The sequence below is a fragment of the Symphodus melops genome, assembly GCF_947650265.1.
Source record: "Symphodus melops genome assembly, chromosome: 6".
In the NCBI taxonomy this organism is placed as follows: Eukaryota; Metazoa; Chordata; class Actinopteri; order Labriformes; family Labridae; genus Symphodus; species Symphodus melops.
In genome coordinates this window covers 19,318,822-19,335,526 of record NC_136696.1, presented here as the reverse complement: position 1 = coordinate 19,335,526, position 16,705 = coordinate 19,318,822, and the positions used below count along the sequence as shown (strand labels likewise).

At 41.1% G+C, this 16,705-nt stretch overlaps 1 protein-coding gene across 1 annotated transcript; it reads right to left on the bottom strand.

Moving 5' to 3' along the window:
* Positions 1 to 10: 10 nt before the first annotated feature.
* Positions 11 to 15,278, bottom strand: LOC306824950 (plakophilin-3-like). Its single transcript, XM_079345378.1, has 13 exons — positions 14,960 to 15,278; positions 9,795 to 9,886; positions 8,497 to 9,254; positions 7,812 to 7,935; positions 6,601 to 6,805; positions 5,187 to 5,361; positions 4,589 to 4,706; positions 4,336 to 4,500; positions 4,058 to 4,240; positions 3,800 to 3,953; positions 2,624 to 2,819; positions 2,398 to 2,485; positions 11 to 1,133 (listed from the first exon to the last, which is right to left on the bottom strand). The coding sequence occupies exons 1-13, from the start codon at positions 15,174 to 15,176 to the stop codon at positions 1,092 to 1,094; spliced, it is 2,517 nt and encodes an 838-aa protein (XP_079201504.1). The 5' UTR covers positions 15,177 to 15,278; the 3' UTR covers positions 11 to 1,091.
* Between the last annotated feature and the right edge of the window lie 1,427 nt (positions 15,279 to 16,705).

The window sequence follows — 16,705 nt, the reverse complement described above, 5'->3', positions numbered from 1 at the left end:
GACATTTCACTTCCACATCAGATCTTTTTATTTGCTTAAAAACATCCAAAATCTGCCAGTTTTTAACACCTATTAACAGTCTTTTCAAACCCCCACAAAAGCTTACAATTATTGAATCATATTTACAGTTCAAATTATTTTTGTTTGAATACGTACAAGTTACACAAAAGTATAAAACTGAAAGACTTGCCAATCCAAATACATTTGAACAAGGCCTCAATCTGAAGAGAGACACACCTTTTATCACTGGTCATTTATGAACATATAAAAGACCTGAATCACTGAACAAATATCACCATTTATCAAAACATGTCAACAGCAGATAAGTGTGTTAAAGAAAGAAACCTATAATGGAATTATCCAAGACTGATGTCAGACAAAGACACTAGAGTGCAAATGTCAATCATTAGCATTTCTTTCTATGCAAGAAAGATGTGCAAGTTTGGAAGTCAAATACAAAGTCAACTCTGGAGGCACGGAAATTGTCTTGACATTTATAACTCTTTTTTTATAAACAGGTTTGGTATTTCTATAACTCCTGTGACTTACATTCACTTATAACTATGTTATAATTTTAGCTCATTACAAACATGTCCATCTAATATATATCTTATCAAATACAAAGTACAATGCTAGAATAAAAAAAACATCTGTGTAAAAGTAGAAGCATTATTTACAAAGGTGCAGCTCTGCAATGTTGCATTTGTGACGTTAAAGGCGCAGCAGTGAGAAGGTAAAGGCACAAGTGTTCATCAACAGCAGATACACAAACAGCTTCAGTTTGATTGAGAAACGTTGCTCAGATAAGAAATCCCTGATTCCACACTAAAACAGAAAATGTTCAAAGACAATATACTTAAGGTGCACAACATGAGTCCCTTAATTGTCCGCACAAACTTAATCCACATTTCTTGAACTGTAGAAAGTTCTTTCATCGCTTCTTCTTCTTCCATCTTCTTTCACTTGTGCATTGTTTTCAAAGTATAGCAGATCAAATGTGAATCCAATTTATCTTTGAATAGCAATCAGAGTTCATTTAATCCAAGACATCTGAAAGGATTTCTTCGATATGGGTGCAGATCTCTGCTGATTCAGATCGTCTGGTCTTCAAAATCCCGTCTCGTATACCCTTTCTGTAAAACAAAGGAACGAGTTGGTGTTAGAACACTTTAAGAACACAGACAAAGGATTGTGTAAGTATTTCTATAAATATTAGAAATACCATTCATCATGTACGTGTCAAACCAAAGCCTCTATATTTTGGTATTTGACCTAGAGTGACCTGAGAGCTCACAGCCCTCTGCAATTTTAGAGTGATGCATATGCGTTTTGTATTTTGTTCCAACATCTTCGAAGTTGGTTCAACTGTTTCAGAATTAAATCCAAGCTGTTTGTAGAACACACATTTATGCATTTTCTGTTCTGTCAGGACTTGTTCATTCAGAAATAAAGTGAACACCACACCCTCGGGAGGGGCAAGTTGTGATTTGCAGGTACCTGGTCCTGCCCAAACCCTGGATGCACCTCAACCTGACTGGGTGTGTGTGTGTGTGTGTGTGTGTGTGTGTGTGTGTGTGTGTGTGTGTGTGTGTGTGTGTGTGTGTTGAAAGAGCAGAATTAGTGTCAACAATCACAGATACAGTGACGTCATATGCTTCCCAAATGACGAGGGACCCACAGAGGGAGAGGAATCTTTCACACACACACACACACACACACACACACACACACACACACACACACACACACACACACACACACACACACACACACACACACACACACACACACACACACACACACACACACACACACACACACACACACACACACACACACACACACACACACACACACACACACACACACACACACACACACACACACACACACACACACACACACACACACACACACACACACACACACACACACACACACACACACACACACACACACACACACACACACACACACACACTCACACAGATCAGAATAAGGGTGGGGCACAAAAAGAGAAAGCTTTTCCACTGAGCTTGGGTTTTTGTGTGCTTATGCTTGTTGTTCTTGTCTCTGCTTGTGGCCAGGTGAAACTTGTTAAAGAAGTTTTTCACATTTTTGTGTGACACAATAAGTGCACCGTCAGAAAGACAAATGTGCACAAACTCTGTTTTACGTTTCCCTCTGGTATTTTTTAATATGAATTGTTACTAACGTGTACAATATAGTGAACAAGCATGAGAACAATTACGCCATCTTATTGAGTACTATTAAGACTAAATGATTACTCAGCTCAAACTTCCAACAATCACAGAATATTCTGCCAAACTGAGATGTATTGATGTATGAGATGTTTGAATATTGATGTGTTCCCCTCACATGCCTGCTGTCTCTTACCTGTCTGTATGTGCTGTGCAGTTTCTTGTACTGGAACATGTTGCTGAGAACTGTGGCGGCTGCTTTGGCTGCTTTGATCTTCCCAGAACTGAAAAAACAAAACAAAAAAACCTTCACTCAAAATGAACAAATTGTCTGATTGAACTTGGTGTAAAAGTAGTAGTGTAATTGTAAAAAAAAAGGGAAAAAAGTACATGTTTAATGAATACCACTTCACACATCTCACCTGCTGTCATGTGAGTCTCTGATAGCGACCAGTTTAGAGATGCCATCAAAGAAGTTGATGTCTCTGGCAGCTAGTTGGCTGCCGGTCACCAGGTTATTGAGAACTCCACAGATGTTGACCACCACCTCGCTGGAGGGCTCCTTCTGGTGTCCATCTGTAGGCAGCTTGCTCACCAGGTGCTTAACTACTGTTGTGGCTGGACAAAGCAAACAGTGTTGTTAGCATAATATATTTAAAACTCACTTTGACAATCATATCTGTTAGAAACAGATCTGGTGCTGCACGAGGACATCTTTTCCTGTAAAATGTCAATACAGTTTTATTTTTATACAGTATTTCTGTAATGTTTTGTTTAATTTTTTTAATCAGGGTTAGGGTTAGGCAACGTGGGGACGCAACAGTTCCAGTGTATTCTGGTTTGTGTTTGGTCAAAACACAGGAAATACCACATCCAACCCATATCTTTGTTTACGCTATTCAATTTGCACTAACAAAAAACCACTTTCCACAGAATGGACAGTGCAGTTTGATGAAATCTGCTTCTCCCAGCAGTCAACTCTAATATTTATCTTTGTAATGAACTTTTGTTTCATACCTGTTAAAAAGTGCTTTTAAAACACAAAATAAAACAAACAACAGAACAGTACAGAAAATACTTAAGAGAAAAATGAAATGCCACACTATTGATTAGTTTTCCTTTGTATCACAGTTTGTGAATATTACATTTTTCCCTCAGATCAGATTCTTAATTTGATGCAAAGGGTTACTTTGCATGTTTTTGACCTGACTGAATTGTGGAATTTGAATTTGACTGAATTTCAAATTGTGAATCTTGCGACAAAAATTCTAAATCATTTTTTTCAGATCTTTAATTGACATCACTGAAGTAAAAAAGAGGATTCATGCCACGTTAACTAAGATACCTACGTTCCTGTGTTAAATATTTAAAGTCAAAATAGGGAACTATGGGTTGTACTGTTGTGTTGTATTCATATCTGTTTGTTTCATCCATGGTGGTTGTGCAGACCAATGTTTGTTATAGGCGTTTGTGAAAAAGAAGAAAACTCAATTAATGTTCTTATTCAAACAATGACAACAGGACTGCAAATTTAACAGGATATCTCGAGGCACACAGTGATTTTAAACTAGCTAGGATTAAAAAAAACAGAGACTAACCCATTGCCTCCTTATTGTTGGTATGGCGAGACAAGTTTCTGAGAAAGCCTGTGAGAGATCGCAGCTCCAGATCACGCTCAGTTCGCAGGCGGTCCAACAGAACAGGTTGCACACGTTCCTGCTCCAGAGCCACCTGGCTCAGGACCGACGCCCACTGCAGGACAAAGAGAGAGACACAGAATACGTGAAAGACTGAAAATGTTGCATTCTAGTTTGTTTGTTTTTTTTTTTACAAAATAATTGATTTTGGACTCTTACCCTCTTGTCTCCAGCGGTAATGTTCTGCAGCGCTCCAGCAGCTGCCTCGCGGGTGGTGGAGTTAATCTCACAGTCACGAAGAATGCGGGTGTACAGCCCCACGATCTGCGGGTGCCACAGCCACTCCACGCCCTTTGGCACTTTGGCCACCTCTGTGAAAGTGGACAGACTCTGGTTCTTTTTCTGTTAGAGGGAAGAGGACACAAGAAGGCGGCAGTGAGGCATGCTATCTGATGTGAGAACATCAAAGCTCCAAAGTAAATCTCACAAGTTCATACATTTTTGGCCTTCCTGCTCTGAGGCGTAAAGCAACCAATGGCTTCACCCTTCCCTGAAGCCTGATCTCTGGTTGGCCCTTCCAGGCGCATCATGGCAGATGGAGGCATCTCACTGTAGAGCTGGTAGGAGAGGTTCCGCAAGATACATGCTGCATTTTCAACACCCTAGGACAAGATAGACACACACGGATAAACACACCGGACTTGAGCCGTAACAGTGGCTTTGATTCAGCTCCACAGCTCACTGTCTCACCTTGTCTTCTCCCTTGTTGTCATCGAGGGAGAGCTTAATGTAGCTCACCAAGGAGTCCACCAGGCCGTGTGTTTCTCTCATCTGCTGACGGGTCTTCTCACTCACAGAGCTCAGATTCCTGAGCACACACAGAGGGAGCGAGAGGTCAGAGAGGGATTTTGTTTTAAAGTCAGTCATAAGGAAGCAAGCGTGTCATTACTTTGACCAGATGGTGCAAATAAAGAGAAGTGTGGGAGTGCGGGTGTTTCCACTCTGAGCACTGTGCAGCAGAAATAGGCCACAAAAGGAAATCTTTCTGGGAAAATAATGGAGCCTTGTACCTGTTTCCCTTGTTTTTATAAATTATGAGAATAGTGTATGTGTGATTAGTGGAAGCAGAACCAATGCACATCGGAGCTGGAGAGACAAATATAATAGTGAAAAAGTGATGGGGGTGGTAAAAGCTTGGTAACTTCCAGCTGTCAGGAAGTGAGTAAGCAAGTTCCCAACAAGCAAACGAGAGAAGAAGCTGACACAGGTCAAGAGGAAAGTCATTCATTCTATCAAAAGAAGAGTGTTTAAAGTACAGGGAGAGTCTAAAATGATAAATGATGTGCACCTGAGGCACCCTGTGGTGTTGTAGAAGATTTCGGCCTCAGACGAGGACTGCTGGATGAAGTCCTTGTCTCCAACGCCTGACTGCGGGATTAAAATCTTGTCAGTGAGCTCAGAAAGTGTCTCACGAGCCAGTTTCTCCTTCAGGTTGTCTTTGGATGAAAGGTTCCAGAGGATACCTGCGCGCGCACACACACACACCAGGAGAGTGTCAGCTACACGTCATACATGTTTTTTATCCAACATATCACTGTGGCTTAATTTGGGTTTCTCTGACTTTTGGACATGAAAACCTGGCTTTAGTTTCTATTTGTTATTACTTTCAGGAACCGTAGTTAAAAGAAAAAGTTGTAATATCCTTGGAAATCAGATTTTTCTTTTCTTTTTTTGCCTCGACTATCAGTTTTGCAAAACGACCGTAAAAAGGGCACAGATAGTCCAGCTCTGTCCAAAGGTAACAAAAAAAGCCTGTTATCACCCTCACACAGGTGCTTTCTATGTTCTCTTCCAACCCTGAGCTAAATCCAACATATGTGTATTTGTTACCACAGGGATACGGTACAATTGTTATGCTGGAGTTTAAAAACGTTTAAAATACGTGGACAAGTGAAATCTGTTTAAAGCATATGAGAGAAACTTAAATTAGTATTAAATGTTTAAACACAAGGATGAGGGGTAAAACTCGTGTGTAACATTTTGACAAGTCCCAAAGAAGAAGCTGCACATGTACACTCTTTCTGTTATCGGCCGCTGACATGAGTATTCAGCTATTTCAAAGATACGAGTAATAATAGGTGTAACGGCTCAAAGAAAAGAGTGACAAGGTCTTCACTCATAAAAGGGAGCGGCACATGTATACTGTCAGAGCACAGGCCCAGACAACACCCTCTGACTTGTTTCACGCCCTCCTTCACACACTCTATGGAAAAGACTGCAGGCCCTCCTCCTACTCTGTACGCACCCTCACGTGTTAATCTCCACACGGGAGTTGGAACTGCAACCGCCATTATATGAATTTTGAATCATGTGAATTTATTAGAAGTGATGACTGACGTGCTGCTGAAGATGGGAAATGCGATGATGAGAGTGTGTGAGGGAGTCAAAGATGAGTTCACAGGAAACAAAACTGAAGTATTTCACTGTGACGGAAACATCCAAACTCCTGAAGTAATCTGGATTTTTAGGGACCTTTTTAGTTACAGTTTGTAAATGTCCTGTTTGTTTTGTGTGGAAATTATCAATTTTTAAGGCAACTTAGTAGTGAAAGAATTTCAAGGACACCACTGTAATAATTGTGTTGCATCCAAGTCTTGTTTCATTTGCATTCATTGTTTCACTTGAGGCCCAAAAGCAGCCGTCTGAGATCTGCTTGTTTCGTCTTGTTGTCGTTTTAATGGCCGCGATCGGAGTCTTCCTACCTGTGATGTTTTTGCGCAGCTCATCGTCATTCTCTTTCAGCGCCTCCACCAGCTGTGGGATGCCGCCCTCTTCGATCAGGGCGACCTTGTTGTCCATATTTTCAAAGATGAGGTTGCGTGTGGCGCCGGTGGCAAACCTCTGCACTTCCTGGGTGTCAGAGTTGAATAGCTTCACCAGCTCACCGATTCCCTTCAGGCGACGCACCTAGAGAAAAGAACACCTGCTTAGGACGTCTTCATCTTTAATTTCATATTTTGATCATTCAAATGTCCCAAATGAAAAAATCCTTCATGGTATTTTAATGTGAAAAAAACCCTTACATTATGAACATTCGTCATGGGTAAAAACTTTGCTGTGTAGAATACGTATGTGATTATATCATCTTTCAATTTATTCCAACTTTAAGTATTGTTTGTAGAGAAATAGCTTCAGTATCTTTTGCTTCAGTGTTTTCTACCAATAATAGAGTTTACCATGACATCGCCACTTCAGAGGTATAATTCAATAATAGATGTTCAATTGATTTCCCATTTGAAGAGCGTTAGAAGAGAACTAACAAGATCCTGTCTGCAGGGTGATTATTTGTAAGTTACTGAGATAATGTTTCTTTGGACAGAGCCAGGTTAGCTTGTTAGGCTGTTATCCTTCATGCTAAACTAATCTTGGATTGGACAGAATTTACTGCTGGTTGTAAAGTCACATTAACCACAAAAACATGGCATCAATCTTCTCATCTAAATCTCAGGAAGAAAGTGAACTAAAGAAGGTTTATTACCCAAAATGTATTATTTTTCATTTCTATTCCTTTTAATTTCCAATAATCAGCATCGCTTTCCAGTCAACTCATTAAACATTCATCCAAATCTGCTCACAAGACTCTGTTTACTCAGAGCTGAAAATAAACTCAACAAGCACTGAGCACAGAGACAAATCAGGCGACTGAGCCACCATGAGATAAGAGTTTTAATCTCCACTGCATGTCTGCCATTCAACACTTATCCAGGGCAGAGTCCAGCTATGATAACAGCTACGGCAAAGTGGGCATGTGGAACAAGTAGAGAGCAGAAGAGAAAAGAAAAAAACATGTAGTCGCTTTATGCCATTAGACAGATTCCTTCGCTTGCTTACTAAATATTTTCATGATTAATTTCCTCAATAAGCCCCGGCAGAGACAGAGCCAGAGGAATTCTAATTTCCTCAGTAGAATTACCTCGTTTTTGGCCTCGCTGTCATTGTAACACTCGTGTTGAATGTAGGCGGCACCCAGGACCTGCAGCTCAGGATCCGGCTCGCTCAGGTTCTGCACAGCAGTGTGCATGTCCAAAGAGGTGATCCTGATGAATAAGCAAACACAATTTAACCAAAGAATCTTAGACACTTCATTACGTAACGGCCCTACTGTTATGTGTGGTAGCAATAAATATATCTTTCGGATGCTTGAATGAATAGGAACAGAGTGGCCACAGTAATTATACAAAGATGATTTGTTTTCTTGTCTGCAAAAGCCAGCATGTTGATTTTCTTCCAAATCACATCGTGGTCTGCAAATCTTCTCGGCTAACCACACGCTGTGGGATGTGTGAAATGTGAGGCCTGAAAATGAGCTGCCACACCCGAAACCAGTCCTGCCACTATGAAGCCACCTCCCAATCCACAGCTCTGAGGAAATGTCTTCTCCCCAACACGCACTCCCTGACTAGAACCTCCTGAGCATTACATACTGGCATTTCACATTCGCATTACACACATTTGTTGGGGTAATAGGTATTTACACAGGCATGATAGTATGCCTGAGATAGACCCAAGAGAAAAAATACAAGTACCAAAAAGATTAGCTCACTGATATACAGTGCTCGTTATTGATGATAATGAGTTTGAGCTCATATGTAACTTACCCGCTGAGGTTGCCCATGCTGTTCCCCATCTCCAGCTGCCCTCCGTAGATATCCATGCCCCTGCCCACACTCTGCATGCTTCTGATGGACATGCTGCGCTGCATCAGGTTGCCCTGGGAACCCATGGGCACTCCAGATGCAATGAACCCTCTGTCCACTCTGTCCCCCCCTCCACCAATATAGCTCCCGCTTGAGGTCTGCATGGTCCCGGACCCCATGGTCCCGGACATCATGCTTGAGCGGTTTCGGTTTGTAATCCTGCTGATGGTGCGGTGGGCAGGGCCTTTGAAGGAGTGTTGTTGAACCATCTCAACCTCTCCTCCTGTCATCCCCCCGCCACGGGAGAGAGTGCCGCTAAGAGATCGCCGCATGGGAGCCTGCATGGTCATGGCGCCTCCTCCTTGCCTCATCTGGCTGCTGTAGCCGTTTTGGGTGCTCTGAGCGTACTGGCGGTTGAAAGTGGCATCTCGATCGGACACCAGGCTGCCAGCATCACTGCTGTCTATCATCCAGGGATTCACCTGGGCCGTGTGTGTCCTCATTGCATGCAGAGAAAGGGTCTCTGGATCCATACGGCTCTGTGGCCTGACTCCGCCCGGGTAGCAGCCCATGCGAATGTCCTCTTGGTAATAACCACTACCCCCACCTCCACCACTAAACGCATTGCCTCCACCACCCACACTCATCCGGGTAAACTGGGCAAGGTCTGGGGCTGCAGACTGGGCGCTGTATCCCGTCCTCTGAGATACACGTGGACCCTGCGGATGTGGGAAGAAGCTTTAGCTACAATCAGATCTTGAATCTGTAACGTCTCGTACATTTTGCTGTAGTGAAATGTGCGTGTAGGTGAGTCTGTTGTGAGTCACGACTAACGACTGAGTGACTAAAGAATAAAAGTCAAAACCTCCAGATCCATATCCAGATATCTTTAAAAGATATGGTTCATTAAGGAAAGGAAGGCTTCATGACTATTCTTAATACAACATTCTGAGGCTCTCTTATTAGCTCAGAGCTAAAACATCTGCACAAAGCTAGCGTTACCTTGTTGAATCAGTGAAATAAAGGAATCTAGAGAGAGGACTTGAAAACCCTGAGCTGATCTCATCGCAGCCTACTGTGAAATACCACAAGTTCTGTGTCCAGGGCTGACCTATCCTGACACCAGCAGAGGGTCGGTGATTGTGTTTAGGTGTTATTTTTGAACATCTATTTGAGTGAGACATTACATGAACATCTGATTTTTTCCACAGGATGTGCTTATACTTGCTGAGAGAGTGAGATCACGCTGCAGTGCTCACCATTGTTCTGGAGCCGGAGATCATGAAGTTGGATTTCGAGGAGAAGTTGGGGTTGTAGGTTTGATATTTTGTTGTTGACATAGCACCGCAGTCTGGAAGGAAGAAGAGACACAACAATAAGTTAACACCAGACTTTCATTTAAAAAAATGGAGTTTAAGTGAAAGAACTTTTCATCGTTTCATTTTCTTTTATCAAATAATCAATAAATGACACAAACACAAAAAGTGGTGTTGCCCTTTTCCAACAGGAACACGTGCATCAGGTAACAGACTTACTTTTTAAATCCAGTAAACAAAAAGTACTTTAATGCTGACTTACATGTTAAAAAACCCCAAAAGAAGTTTTCAAGGAGAACATACTGAGTACAGAATGGATGAAAATTATTCTTACTCTGAAATCTTAGATAAGTTAGAAGCATCTTTCAGTCTATTGGAGCTTTTTGTCACAACTTCATTTACTTAATTTTTAAAAATGTCCTGAACTGTATGGAAGTTAGGACTGAAAACATCATGAAAAAGTGACATTTAAAATTGAAGCTTTATTTCAGTGCGGTGAAGTGACCTTGGAAATACTTTCAAACACGTTCAGGCAAAAGAACAACACACAGACAACTGTACCCATTTTTAACTTGCCTTGTCTTGATGTGTTGAAATGTGTCGCTCAAGTATCTACTAAATAATATTGGAGCCTTTCTTTTTGACCCACGCGCTCTTAAATTGTTTCATATCATTTTTCCTACTTGTGAAAGTAAGGAGTGCCTGATGTCCTTCAACTTGACTGACTGTTTTCCTGAGTGTTTACGAAAACAGCCGAGAGGTCAAGAAAACGGCAAAATGCCACAGTTTCACTTTTGGTAGCGAGTTGTGATGTCATCTTTCAGCAATGACAAATGAATGGGGAAGTAGAACAGAAGTGACTGTCCTGATGAACGTGGCCAAGAAAAGGACTCAAACGTTTTGAACAGGAACACTTTAAATGGTATTTCTCTTGTCAACTAATCACATAAATAAATAAACACTAGGCATGGAGACAATAATCATTTAATCCTGTTGACCCGTGTTCCTATATTAAAATATACATTCATCAAAGGAGGGATGTGGTGCAGGAAAGGACAAAGGCTGAATTATAACTGTTTTGTTTTTTTATATTTAAGTCTTAGTGGGATTCTGTAAGAAATGACACAGTGAGTGAAGCTGGATTTAATGTCATTTCACACAATGACCTCCATGAAAGACATACTGTACTGTTTGAATAGCAGGTGTCAGGTCACACTGGGGACTAAATATTCAATGAAAAGCAGCCGGACCAGAGTGTCTGGTTACCTTTCATTTTGAGAGCAGCAGCATGTCTGACACACAAAGACATGCACTCAACCATCTCAACAGAGAGTGTGTGAATGTTTGAGAGCGACCGAACTGGAGAGAGCTAACTATGATGCCAGCCATCAAAAAAAAATAATAATAATAATAATTCATCGAGATTGGAGGCTCAGGTGAAATTAGCTTAAAAATCAACCAAAGGTTAACCCAGCCTGCTAACTACACTATCGACTGGATGTGTTTTAGATCCATCATTTTCCACTATTTCTTGATTGGGAAACATTTTAAAATCTGAAAGACGACAAAAGCAGACTTTCAGAGAGCATTTGTTCAGTTCCAGCAGTGAACACTGATACAAACTTAATCAAGCCATATTAAAGCTATGTTAATAGTCTGGTAAGCTTTAGCCCAATGCTAGCACATCTTGGTGGCGGCAGGAAGTGTTTAGCTTCGGGCTTTGTAAAGAAGGCTCCCTTTCACTTGTGACACCAAAACTCAAATCTCTGCACAAACAACGTTTTTTTTCCCCTCAAACCTAACCAAGTAACGTCACTGCCTAAACTCATCACCATTTCACAAGTCCAAACATTTGCTAAAAGTTTGTTTCGTGCAGCACAAATGAGAAAGGTGTCAGAGAAGATCAGGATACATAAAGCAGTCAAGTTTGGACTTTGGTCCCACACAGGTCTAAAACATCGGGCCACTTACCACATACCACCGCCTGATGTGCCTGGAGGCTAACTTCTCGGATTTGTTCTCTGGTTTTGGTGAGTTAGCATGTTAACATCTGCTAACTAACTACACGCCTGTTTGGCTATGCTTGTTTCTTCATGTTTTGCAGGTATGAAAAGAATGGTCACCATCTTTGTTTAGCATGTTCGCATTCTAATGTGCTCACAGCTCTTTACACAATTACAAAGGAGGTCAATGGGACATAACAGCTTCATGGGTATTATGTTACATAATGAAGGAAAGAGATTTAAATATTGTTCTGATGATGACACTTCATGAACATCGACTTACTAAAACTGTTTTCCGACAAAAAGTGTCAAATATGTCATTTGAAGGGTTAAAAGGCAACGTCACATCATTCTCCATGGATGATTAAAATGAAACCTTTAATGAGTTTTTAATTATGATGGTTTGGATCGAAGTTTAGACCGAGCAGCTGCACCCATTCCTTGAGCAACAAAGCACGATTAAACAGGTCAGTAGCCGACGGTGAACATCTTCAAAGTATCCTGGAAACGTTGTGACAGGACACACGAGCCAGTGATCAGTATCGAATCCAGGACGCACTGATCCTATTTCAGGACGGAGTCCAAACTCACATTGTCAGGATGCAAACCAAATGTCAACGTAAACTCAATCAAAGAAATGACTTTGATGAAACATTGTTTATGTAAAACACTGTGCTGTTCAAGTCCAGATCTGCATGTTGAGTCTTGATAGAAGTGTGTGTGTGTGTGTGAGCATGGCGGGGGGGGGGGGGGGATTTCTGGTAAAAAAGTGCCCCTGACGCATCTCTTGGTCCGACCCTATTGGAGGAGAGGGAGGGCTGTACCTCCCACATATTTCACACACACAAAACCAGTTGGTAGAGTGCCCCGGACGCGTCTCTTGGCCCGTCCCCAACCCAACCCTGACGACGCCCTACACACCTTTACAACACAGAGAACACACCTTATATACTCCGTCAGCAATAAGGTGGAACTTTTCTCTCCGTCAATTGAACTTCAATGTTGAAGCCAAGACTTCCCACATACTCATCTCTTATTCCCCGCTCTCACTTTCTGCTCAGACTTGTCCACCTGTGAACACCGATAAATCTTTTCTATTTCTTTTTCAGTCGTCCTTTAGATACAGAGACAGAGACAGAGGATGCTTTTTTTTGGCAGATCTTCTCTGTGCTTTTCTGTAAACACTCGTGCGTCCATAACGAGCTTCTCTGAAGCCACAAACCACTGAAACGGATGATAACTGTTATTCTGTCAGGAGTTATTGTGTCCTTCTTGTGCAGGTTTCAAAAGGCGACGAACACAACGTGGCAACGTTATACGACGATATGATTCCTTAGCCCAGGGCAAAGTACACACAGAGATAACAGAACATACTGCTCAGCCAAATATTCATACGCAGTGCGGCCATGTTTGAAGTGAAAGAGGTCATTTACAACCAAAATGAGGGCGTATCTAACTCTGTGATTGTATTCTAACCTGTACTAACACCCTTGACACTTATTCTTCTTTAACACTTTATTCTGTGTTGATTGGTTAATTGTTTAGTATAGTTGCACTGTCGTTATCTGCTGCTCTGTGTGCCCTTGAATTGCCCCCCGGGGACAAATAACGTTTTTTGAATTGAACTGAATTGAATTGAAAAGACAGTGACCCATTTAGCAAAAGGTGTTTTATGTCCCTCTACATTCCAGTCAGTCATTTGCAAGAGCAGTGTGTTTTCTGTTGAGGCAGGCATTGTCTGCGCCTAAGGGAAATGCTTAAACTAGAAGAGTGAGAAACGATTCTTCTTCTGCTACCGCACAAGCCCGCATGTTGAGGTCAAACAAACACAGGCGGGCCTGACATCAAGCTGCTCAGTCCACACACTGTAGTTTGGTGGGGGGGGGGACACAATGAATTATGGGACGTGAAGGAATGTCCTCACGCATCAAGCAAAACAGTAACCAGGTGCACAGGTTTTAGTCAGCAGAGTCCATGTGAAGCTTTTTTTTAAAACTCTAATTCAGCTCCTGACATGTACATGACAAGCAACTACTCTAAGTCCAAACTTTCCTGCTAACTTTAATTGCTTATAACAATCAAACCTTGATTTTGACTCAGACATACACCTTCTGACAACATGATGTCTTTCACCAGACAATACAACAGCTGGTTCTCACGACACCGTCATCTCACAGGTTTCTCCTGAACTCTCTCGCCTCCTAAAGCTGAGTAAGACCTGAAACCCAACCCCACAGACAGAGGGGAGGCTTTCATGCCTGTCTGATATCAGGGAAGTTTATGAAAGCAGCTCTTGTTTGGGCCTGTTATACATTAACCCTTTCTCATGTGCAGGTACACAGATGTAGGATCACTCTCTTTTTTAGACAAGGCTTCAGCTCAGGTTCATCTGCTACGAATCTGAACAGACACGCTCCCAGATGAGCTGACAAGAACTGAATCCAGAGGAATGCATCAGGGACGATAACGCACACAAACATCCAACACACACACACACACACACACACCCAGATGTAAAAAAAAAAAAAATGCATACTTTTGTAAGATAGTGAAAGTTGTTAACTGATCTGAGTCACTCTTAGCTTCAAGTGAAATGAGAAAAAAAAGTAAAAGTAACCGACTTAAGTTTGTTGACAGAAAGAAAAAAGGGTATTTTATATTCAAAAGGGAAAATTATTTGATTGTTTTACGTAATCCAGGACAATTTAAAAAAAGATTTAGGTTAAAAAGTCTGACTATGAAGGTAGGCTCATCTAAAAATGTCAATATTGTATATCAGAGGGGTTTATACTTATAACATACATGTTGGGTGTAATTTTAAAGGAAACACCTGACTTGGGTCTGTTTGATTTTTCAGACAGAAATGTATAAACAGGAATATATTTGATGATTTTTCGCACAGTTCCTCACTGCAGTCCATTAAAAAAAACTGTTTGAACTTGAGACAAATAAAACAAGGTTAGAGGACTAAGCGGTCAGATAAGGACATCAGAGAGGACTGGACGCAAGGTGGTTTGAATTTAAACTCTTAGCGCTCATAACACGTATTTCATTAAGACAGTGTTATAGCTAACACTATCAGAGTAAGACTTTGTTTGTGTTTACCTGACATGGCGTAGTTGGAGGTTGATCCATTCTGACGCGGAAGTGTGGACTTCTCGGCCAGTCTCATCTGGACCTGTTGCTGCACGCGCCGTGCTCTGGACTGTTCGTCCGTCAACGAGCCCCCGGTCCCCAAACTGGACGGGAACCCGTAGGTGGTAACCGCGGTGTTTGGCTGTAAAGCGGACAAAAATACGGTTTCAGAGGCGAGGGTACTCATTGTGGAAAGAGAAGAAGAGACGCGAAGGACGGTACTGTAGCCTAATTGTTTGCGCAGCTGAAACTATCTGAGAGAACTAGAGAGGAGTCAGCGCGAGCTCAGCAGCAGGAGGAGGAGTCTCGTGAGCCTTAACTATAAACTACCTGACCCACAGGTGGTGCTTCTTCTTCTCTTTTTTCCTGATTTTCAGATATTTCTCCCACCAAAGCACTCAAGTCTAGTCTGCACTTCTTTTAACCTGCCCTGTTTATGTTTTTTTTTTGTTTTATGAGGGAATCAAAAAATCAAAATCCTCTTTTTAATAGTCTGATTTCCATCAGTTATGAAGGCACACTTTAGTTTATGTGTCAGTGTCCTAAATTAAGCTACACAATACATTAAAGCAGTAACATGTAAAAGAATAATATAGATCTGAACATCTGGATCAATTATTGTAAGCAAATAAAGATAAACATATTTCATTTGTGTTAGAAACCAATTCTAAAATGACACCCTTCAATATTTCTGTTTCCATTCAACTCTCTTCTTATTCTTCCTAACGTTTTTTCCAGCTTCTTAAAAATAACTTGGATGTATTTTTCAGAGAAGAATAATTAATATAGCACTTACATATGCATTCTAATGGAAAATTAGTCAGTCATAATGATCAGACAGAAAGTGCTATACTTTAAATATTAAATTGATCGTACTGTAATTGATCATAAAAGTAAAAGTAAGTCATAAAGTTTGATTCTTAATATTTAAATACATATACAGATTACTGATACATTAACCAAGGTAAAGTCATCAATGCGGGTCCTTAACTGGTATTCGAATATGTATTTTATACTCATGCAAAGATCTAGAGAAAACCTTTGTCACTGCTTTGAGTGTAATGCATGTTTTAATGACAGCTTATGGTGGGCTAATTTAATGTTTCTAAAACCATTAACCAAATAATCTCATTGAAAGTGTGATCTAACCAGATTAAACAGCTGTTATTCAGCTGTGCGTAACAGCCTGTGATTACAGTCAGAGTAGTCACACTGACGTTAATAATGAGGTGAAATGTGACAGGGATAAACTTTCTGTCTCGTGAGTCATTTACCTAGAATTCAGCAAGCTATGTCACATGTCACCCAATGTTACAACACTGCTTTCTTCAGTAACGGGATGTAACCAACTATGACTATGTACATTATACTTTTTAAGATTTAACTCTGTTATATCTTGGCCATAAATAAAAGCCAATACTGCTTTGTTGGCTCTACCACTCATTCACATTAGAGCATATCAGTTAACTGGATCTTTTTTTTAATGTTTAGGTCGATGTTTGCTTTTTTTTAATTGGACAGCTGAAGAGAGACAAAAACTGTTGGGAGGAGAGAGGGGGGGGGATGACATGCAGTAAAGTTTTATTCAAACCCATGGCTGCTGCAATGAGGACTACAGCCGCTGCATTGGGCACACAGCAAAACCACTAGGCAACCCCAGATAAGTTGTATCTGTATCTCTGAGCGTTAAAGTGATTTCCAGATAACTCTCTCTTG

Excerpts from the sequence above, each read along its gene's own strand:
- LOC306824950 (XM_079345378.1), bottom strand. The coding sequence starts at position 15,176 with ATGAGTACCCTCGCCTCTGAAACCGTATTTTTGTCCGCTTTACAGCCA. Across the intron at positions 9,887-14,959 it reads CTCCAACTACGCCATGTCAG|ACTGCGGTGCTATGTCAACA; the intron begins GTAAACACAAAC and ends TCTTCCTTCCAG. Across the intron at positions 4,241-4,335 it reads AGAGCAGGAAGGCCAAAAAT|AAAAAGAACCAGAGTCTGTC; the intron begins GTATGAACTTGT and ends TCCCTCTAACAG.